The 9,108-nt window shown below is 49.5% G+C and overlaps 1 protein-coding gene across 1 annotated transcript; it reads left to right on the top strand.

Annotated features, from left to right (window-relative positions):
* The first annotated feature begins 477 nt into the window (after positions 1–477).
* On the top strand, positions 478–1,512 carry LOC124656250 (NAC domain-containing protein 90-like). The gene is made up of 3 exons (XM_047195029.1): positions 478–655; positions 736–1,064; positions 1,160–1,512. Exons 1-3 carry the CDS (start codon positions 478–480, stop codon positions 1,424–1,426), a joined length of 774 nt encoding a protein of 257 aa, XP_047050985.1. The 3' UTR covers positions 1,427–1,512.
* Positions 1,513–9,108: the final 7,596 nt, after the last annotated feature.

Below are 9,108 nucleotides of genomic sequence, written 5' to 3'. Positions count from 1 at the left end.
TTATTCCTTCAGTTTTCCTTTTTAAAGAGCTTCGTTTAGAGTCAAAGAAATGGTCATGTACATACGTGTGTACGCAGCACGTACAGGCAGCTGGGAACGGAGAGCCTACTGAGGTAGCCAGCTACGTGTCACTTCTCTACCGCCTACGCCGTACGTGGCCTACTAGCTAGCTTGACTTCTCACTCTCAGCTGGTACGCGTCAACCTGAGAATTTCCCAAACCAGTCGTCTCCAATTGCATAAACTGTACGGCTGTGGGTGCGCTAACTTGTCAAGCTCAACCTCTCGCTTGTGAAGTCGGTGCACATGATGGATCATTCAGCTAGCACTATATAAGTATATATGCATACTTGCATAGCTAGATTGCTGGAAACATCATTCCTGCTTTTGGTCTGCGCTCTCTCTCCATATATAGTTGCAGTTAACAAGATCGAATACGATCGAACAGAAACATCTGATTACGAACTTGCAGTGATCGATGACAACTGGTAGTGGCGATCTGTTTGCCGCCACGCCGGGTTTCCGATTCTACCCCACGGAGGACGAGCTTCTGGGCTTCTATCTCCGTCACCACCTCGCCGGCACCACCGGGCCGAACGTCCACCGCGTTATCCCCGTCGTCGACGTCTACAGCCACCACCCTTCCCACCTCCCAAGTAAGCTCATCGTCGTCGACGTGAACCATATAGCAGAACTTAATTGGGGTTTTGTATTTAAAATATGTGCACATTCGCAGCTATGGCGGGGGAGGCGAATGTGCGCGACGCCGAGCAGTGGTTCTTCTTCTGCCCGCGCGCGGAGAGAGAGATGCGCGGCGGCCGGCCGGCGCGCACCACGCCGTCGGGTTACTGGAAGGCCACGGGCTCTCCGTCCTACGTCTTCTCCTCCTCTTGTTCGGCAAGCAGCAAGGTCATCGGGGTCAAGAGGACCATGGTCTTCTACCAAGGCCGAGCACCCGCGGGCTCCAAGACCACGTGGAAGATGAACGAGTACAAGGCCGTCGCCGACGACGAAGAAGACGACCGCAACGCGACGGCCGGACACCAGACAGCGGCACCTCTCAGGGTAACTAATTAATTAATTAGTCGCTGGCTTTGATGCTCTTCGTGCAATCGGTAGCTTAATAATTTGCACGTTGATTTTCCTTGGTTTCTATGCAGCTGAGGAACGAATTCAGCGTCTGCCGGGTGTACATCAGCACGGGGACGCTGAGATCCTTCGATCGCCGGCCCCTCAATACCCCCGGCAATGGTCAAACGGCGGCCCGGCAGCATGCACCGTCGGTGGCGACCGCCAATCTCGCCAACGACCGCGTCACTGCAAATACCGGACAAGCCAATAATACTCAGGAATGGAGATTGCTGAGTGCCACTGCTGTTGACAATTTCAGCTTCGACATGGATTTCAATCAACTCCAGTACTATTGACTTGTTGAGCAAGAGAGTATGACTAGACATTTGATGAGAAACAAAAAAATTCAGAGGGGAAAGCTTATAGCATGTGGCCTACACAAAAACAAAAAAAATGGAATAAGAGATATAAGTAAATGTAAAATTCATTAAAAAAATCTCTCGGATAGAACAACATATTAACCTCAAACTTTTCAGTTCAGCATAACTTTTTTACTACATTGTGTATATTTGTTTGGGAGGAGATGAGATGCGCGTCGCTCTTTATATACGCCGGAAGCAGCTAAGGGGCGCACCACGCGTGACATTGCCTTTACTCGTTGGCAGTCGTGGACGGCGCCCGCTCGGCAGGCGAGGCATCGCCATTAACATGGCGCAGACTGCTGAAGCGACACCTCGATGCATGTACTAGCGCGTCTGCGACGAGGCATCGAACTAGAATCGCTGCCAGGTGGGACCGACGAAACGTTCGCCATACATGAGTGGACGCTCGGCGCGATCGTGAAGCGTCGCAAAAACGCATCTAAGACCCATATTTGGATCACGTTTACATCTTCACGAATAGCCCCCTAACTATGCATACGTCATGCTGTTGCACCTAGATCCTAACGATTTTTCAACCGCATGGACGTAAACGGTCACTTACGTTGCTTGCCCGTTGGACGTAAACGGTCACCTACGTTGCTTGTCCGTTGGAGATGGTTTAATTGACGGCTGGAGGCCTCAGTACCGGAAGGTTCATGTGCAGCCGCACCGCTTCGCGCCAATAAAAAAGACATGTTTGGAGATGTACACGCCCGTCTACAAGCAGGGGCGGAGGCAGGGGGGCGAGCAGGGGCTAGACCCCCCCCAATGGTTTGCCTGCCCCCCCTATGGATTTGCAGTACGTAGTACTGTACTATATTACCGTATAGAGCCAATGGCTAGAAGTAATCACTTGATTAGCCCATTATCGATTAATTAGAAAACTGCACACCGAAGCAAGAAGCCCAAATACCCAACAGCCCATGTAATTGTTAGGCTACAGTTTACAGTTCCGATCGTTTCCTGATCGTGGATGCAGCCTATGGGTTGCAGTTTGTTTCCTCGATCGTTATCAAAGGTCAAAGCTGCCTACCTGCCGCCACTATATCTTTGTCTCACCGCTAGCGCGTTTGCGGCTGCCGCCGCTCGCCGTGCAATTCCTGCTGTCGCTCGCTGAGTCGCTGATGTCGCCGGCGAGAGGCGCCTATTGCGTCCCAGTTAATTGTTGATTGTTTTCCGTCGCTCGGCCTCGCCGATATCTACGGTATGGGCATGCGCATATCAGAATTGCCTGGAACTTTTCTGCTATTGCTAACGAATCCCCTTCAACCTTGTGGAGTGGACGAGCGTGGCCCTGATTTAGTTATTTCCAAGTATGTAATCTAGCAACATTGGACACTACTCCTTATATAACATTAATTAATTAATTTCTATTCGATTGTGTATTCGTAGCTATCAAGCCAATTTGAGTGCTGGGCCAATTTAAGTGCTCCTTTAAGCCAATTTGACATCCAAGCTCGTATAAATATTAGAAAAAAACATATGATTTAGATACCAATGGTTACTTTCATTCATATACATTTAACTTTCTGATGTCATATATTAGAGTGGTTTGATTATCAGCCTCGTCTACATGGTGCCGTATATGGATTTGTTCACCATTGTTACCTATTATTGTCACACTTGGAATTGTTTTCTTCAAAGATATTTGAGTATAAATTTGTTTGGTAGTTTGGGCAATTTTTTTGGGATTTTTTTTGGTTTCATTAGTGGCTCGCCTCCCATATACCTAAATCCTGGCTCCGCCCCTGTCTACAAGCACATGCAGATCGACATCTGCATGAACCTCAAGGTCGGTAAATTGGGCTCAGTTAACTCTCAGTTCTGCAAATTAAACAGCCTTCGATTCGAGTAGTGGTTATTCAATGCCCGTGGCAGCCTTTGCCAGCCGTATATAAATTGGTTAGACTAGCCACAATAGAGGAGTATCATAAGTATCATGTATTCCATGTTGGCAAAAATTTAATGTAACACACCAAATAAGAGTATGTCTAACAGACCTCTCAAAACGCGCTCACCCCGTATAATTCCGGTGGGAAAGGGGGTGAGCGCAGTTTGGGCCGTCTAGCAGGCCCCGTTTTCGGCCGGCCCGCATCGGCGGAATACGGCCCCCATCAAAACCACACCGCCGCCATCTACAAATATAGGGTGTAGGTGGGAGGGGTCCAACCCCTCACTCGAAACCCTAGCTCCATCGTGCGCCGCCGCCTCCCCGCACACGCTCCGGTGAGAAATTCCATGCCGCACGCCGCAACATTAGCCCCGCCGCCGGCCATGTCCGCACGAAGGAGCAGTAGCGCGTCGCTCGCCTTCGGATGGAAGCGATCCCGCTCGCCGGACACGCTCGAGGAGGCGTGGCGGCGCCAGTACAAGCTCTCCGCCGCCGGGAGTCGGCGTGCGGCGTGCAGGTACGCCAGCACCCTCTACGTGCCGCCGAAGCTCCGCGAGTTCGCGGTGGGCATGCGCTACTACAAGGCCGATCCGCCGCTCAAGCCGATGAGCGGCGACGATTTCGACAAATGGCGCGTGGATTGGGAGCAGCAGCGCCGGTCGAAGGCGGCATGGGAGGCGCGGATTGGGAGCACTAGCGGCGGAGGAGCGCCACGAGCCGGCGAGGAGGAAGAGGAGGCGGAGGAGGGGGAATACCTCCTCTACTTGCAGGCGGTGGCCGCGTCCATGAAGGATGCCGCCAACAAGGCTCGGGCGGAGGAAGACGAGGCGGCGCAGGCCATCGCCGCCGTGAAGGAGATGGAGGCGCGGGAGGCCGCCGCGAAATTGATAGTCGTCATCCTCGAATACTAGGTCGGTTCGTAGAAGTCGCGATCCATCAGGATCGCAAAATTTTGTAAAATCCCTATCTATTATCTATGTATGAACGTGATGAACTATCGAATAATTTTCCCACACTAGTGGAAAACATGCCTTATGTTGCGGGTCGTGAGACCCTTTTGTCGCGGGCGGCCAGCCGCGACAACGGAGACATGACAAAAGTCCCAACCTTTTGTCGCAGGTGAATGGATCGTAGCGAACAAGAGAGAGGGGGGGGGGAATGGGCGCTACGTCAAGTTTTAGCCTTTTCAATTTTTAGTGCAACGGAAGTAAAGGTGATAGCTTTGATGCTCATGGTGATCCTAGTATGATCGTAGACAAGTGCAACAAGTAAAGGAACCAAGCAAGATAGTAAAAGTAAGGAGCAGGACAACCGGAGGGCGCGGAGACGAGGCGAGGTTTGTTTCCCGCAGTTCCTCCCACAAAAGGGAGTACGTCTGCGTTGAGGAGGTGCTAGCCTCACACAAGAGGCTAGGCGGCCACACCACGAACGAAGGCCTCACCTTCTTCCTCGAGAGAGCTCCACGAAGGTGCTCCCCCTTCTCCACTATGGCACCGGTCGAGGCGGTGATTCCTTCACAAGGTTGGGGCGAGCTCCACAACGCAAGGAGGCTCCCAACAACCTATGGGGCTAGCACAGCACCAAGCTAGCCTCCATAGGTGCACTTCTTCCAAGATCCCACCATAGGAACCCTACCACCAAGATCCACTAAGGACTACCACGAATTGGTGAAATTTCTCTCGGTAGAATGATAGATCGGGGTCTCCTCCACCACTCCTCAAAGTATGAGCAAGATTGATTGGGTAGGGAGGGAGATCCACTCAGTTTGAGCTCAGCAACAATGGAGGAGAGAGAGAAGAGCTAAAAACGAGCAGGAGAAGAAGATGCCTTTATATAGGTGTCCCCAAATCCAACCGTTATGTGCAGTTTCTGCCTAAGAGGTACTACCGCTTTGGGTAAGCGGTACTACCACTCTGGGTTCGAAATCCCCACTGAACTTGTCGACGTGGACAGATAGCGGTACTACCGCTTGCGGTACCGCCCGAGGTACCGCAATGGCCTCCAGAGCATACTGGATACCAAGCGGTACCGCAGCGGTATTGTCGTAACCTAAGTTACGGTACGTAAGCGGTACCATGTGCGGTACTACCGCTCTCAAGAGGTACTACCGCTTGAGGTACCGTAAAGGTACCGTAACCTGTTCTATGAGGAATTTGCGTGAGAAACCTCCAGAGCGGTACTACAGAGCGGTACCAGTAGGGTAGCTGTACTACCGCTCTTGGTACCGGTAGTACCGCTATGGCTGAAACTGCTTTTTCCTCTTTTCCTCTCCTACCTTGTTACCTCGCGACACACACAAAACCAGAAAACCTAAGAACTACGCTTCAGTCTTTCGACCACAATGTGTTCAGCGAGGGCACTGTACACTTTGCAAATCTATCAAAGACAAACTTTGCACACGGTTAAATTCATTCGAGTGTTGTTATCAAACACACAAAACACGGGATATGGATCTTGCTCTTACATCGGGTCGCTTACCACCCGCGGCATAAGGTCCACCACGTGGCAGCCGCGGGCCGCGCAGGGGACACCCCCTTTTGTTGCGGGTGGTAATACAGCCCGCGACAAAAGGCCCTCTACGTGGCGCGCTGAACGCTGCTGCTTTAGGGTTTGAGGGGTGCAGCACCCCCCCGCCACCGCCCCCCTTGTATTTCATTTTTTATTTTAAAATAAAAGTTGCATATATTTGTACGCTACTACAAGTTTTACACTTTCATTCATTATATATAAATCGAGCAAACAAATATTGGAAGCAAAGTCTATTCGTAGATTCCCCTTACATATACATGGAGCTCACGACTACCGGGACTAAAGACCGTCGTCTATTCTAACTATTACACGGGGATCATTTGATGCGCCTATTTGGACTAAACAAGCCGTTGTCGTCTGTTACTTCTCTCATCAGAAGTCCCGCCACTTCCTCCGTAATTCCTTGTAGGTGTTCATGTGGTTGGAGCTTCTCTCGCATGAAGTCGACCTATATAGGAAAATGAGATGAATATGACTATATCAATCTTCATAACGAAATATTGACGATAATAAATTAAAGTTGTGAATGTTATTGCTTACGTTGAATCTATTATTGTTGTGCTTCTCCGTGGTTAACATGCGAATGGACTCGCAAACGTAGTATCGACATAGATTCGTCTCCTGTGGCTGCTGGACGCACGGTACATGAGTAAATGTTAGCTTCTCTGTGAAGTTACCATCCTCCTTATGATGCTTCTTGAAAGCTCTCCAAACCCTGCCAGACAAAAGAATGATTAAATAAGTGGATAATTAATTGATATCTCACGAAAGATATAGAGTGTCATTAATGGTTGAAATTACCTCTGGAGCATGCGTTGCCAGTCGGGGAACCCTTCCACGCCTCTACTCAATGGGTCCCTTACTTCAACTATTCCATTATCAACTTGAATGTCTAGCAGAATCTAGTGAAAACTGCACATGTTTATATATATACGTCATGAATTACACTTAACATCGAGTAAGAAAAATTAAATGTGCACAACAGATCAGTAAGACTCTCACTTGTAGTTGTAAGGAAACAGTATTGAATCACAGAAATGTTGCTCCCCTATAAACCTTAGTAGGTTTCCCCCCGTTTCTTCGTTTTTATCCCTTACCATGCCTTCATGTATTTTATATGGGTCAACAAACCCAATATTTAATATCTTATTACTTCTGCATTCACTGATCTTCAGTATGCATAGGAGAGCACATAAGATACAATGAGTATATGCAATGAACAGGAACAACTGAATGAACATGAGCTTATATGTAGTTAACAACTTACAAGCAATAACAACTTATGAGAGATTTATCGAGAGCGTCTAAATTGAATAACTGCCAGAGTTCAGAAATCTCAATATGGATCTCCTCCTTTCGGAAGTAATATTCTGCTGGAATATTCAACACGATGTATCTTGTGTTGTCCTTGCACGCATCAAGGTACCACTGATGCAAATTCCGCATATACGTTGGCAGTTGATGCAGCCTCTCTTTGCTAACCAAGTCGGCCCCGTAGACAAATGTAGGAACTATATCAGCAATGGGTACTGCAGCATCTGCGGCACCCAGCAAATCCTCCACGGTACAACCAACTTCAGCCGCTAGCTCCGCAGCTGCTTCCATATTGAAACCACCTTCCTGGTACACCGGGGGAACATCTAACACTTTGAGGGGTGGGATCGATTGTTTGGCCTGGTCTCCGAGCTGCGGAACTTCCTTTCTTTTTCTGCTTGTTGTCGCTTGCTTGGCCTTGGGTGCACCTGTTGAACTTGATTTCTTCCCGGCTACACTTCACTTGATGATTTGCTCGTGCTAGCACTATCCTTCTTCGTAGCACTATTTTTGTCCTCAATTACCCTCGCAAGTGTGATGTATAGTCATCCTTCTCCTCGTGTAAGTCATATTGCGATGGTGTGTTCAGAAAATCAAGAGCATATGATTTTTTCTTCTTTGTGTATGGTGCTGGGGACTTGGGTTTCTCCTTATGAAAATGTTCATAATTGTGTTTATTTACAATGGCCTCAGTTTCCTCTTTGGTAAGATCGTAAGCACGGGGGGAGGAGGAACCTTTGGTACTCTTGGTAGGGGCGACATTTTGCGGACAAGACTCTTGAAACGCTTCCGCTTGGGTGCATGCCGAGTCTTAGTGGGCGCAGGCGGCGGCGCATGAGATGGAGATGAACTAGGGATGTGGTGGTAAAACTCATGGGGTGATGGTGGTATCTGACCACTCGGAGGAGGTGATGGTGACCTGCGATCATTTGGAGGAGGTGATGGTGACCTGCGATAACTAGTAGGGGGTACCCAGCCTAGAAGCCTGATGTTTTTCTTCTCCCAAAGAATGAGGTCAACCAGTACGCCATGGAGTGTAACCTGACCTTCACCTCCCGGGATTTCAAGCTGCAATGACTCAAACGACGGTACAATTGAATCCACCCCGACACGAGCATAGCCAGCTGGAATCTCATTGCCACGCCATAGTGCCGGCTCACCTTCAGGTCCTAATGCACGTAAAACATAGCCGACTGCCACCTTAAGAGATATGTTCTTGAACACCTCATGGAGATCACAAGGTGTTTGCTCCTTGATTCCATCCACGGGGTAGCCAGGACCACCATCTATAATCCGTGTACATTCAGGAGGGGCCTCCGAGTCAGCCACGCTGCTGCTTCGCCGCTGAGATATGTCGGCAGTATTATCTGGCTCGCTTTGTCCTCTAATTTCATTAATCTGCCGCCGCTGCTGCTGAATCTCCCGCAGCTGCTAGTCAAGTTGGCATTGGAACTCGGCCATCCGGTCATTCTGCACCTCCAGCTGGCGTTGTTTTGCTCTCGCTCGGCTTCTATAAGTCTCCGCGTCGTCCGGAAACCCAGGCGACCACAGAATACTAGGGCCGAAGCCTCTTGTTCGTCCTCCCTTTTTAGGATTACCGAGGACAAGTGTCGGCAAGTCTTTCTCTCTATCGGGAGCAAACTTCAATTTCCCCGCTTTAATATTTGCCGTCATTTCAAGAAAATTTTCCTTGGGTATCTTAACCTTGCTGTCACTTTCAACAAGGTCCCCTGTCTTCATGTCATACTCACAACCATGCCCAAGGAACCAATTTCGAGCCCTCATGTCCCAGTTTTCTCGGATGGGTTCTCGAGTGATCCCATTCCGCTGCATCTCAGCCTCTTGTGCATCCCACTTAGGCATGGCTACTTGGTAGACCCCT

The sequence above is a fragment of the Lolium rigidum genome, chromosome 5, assembly GCF_022539505.1.
Source record: "Lolium rigidum isolate FL_2022 chromosome 5, APGP_CSIRO_Lrig_0.1, whole genome shotgun sequence".
In the NCBI taxonomy this organism is placed as follows: domain Eukaryota; kingdom Viridiplantae; phylum Streptophyta; class Magnoliopsida; order Poales; family Poaceae; genus Lolium; species Lolium rigidum.
Note: the sequence above shows the minus strand (reverse complement) of the source record. Positions and strands in the feature narration are given on the sequence as shown.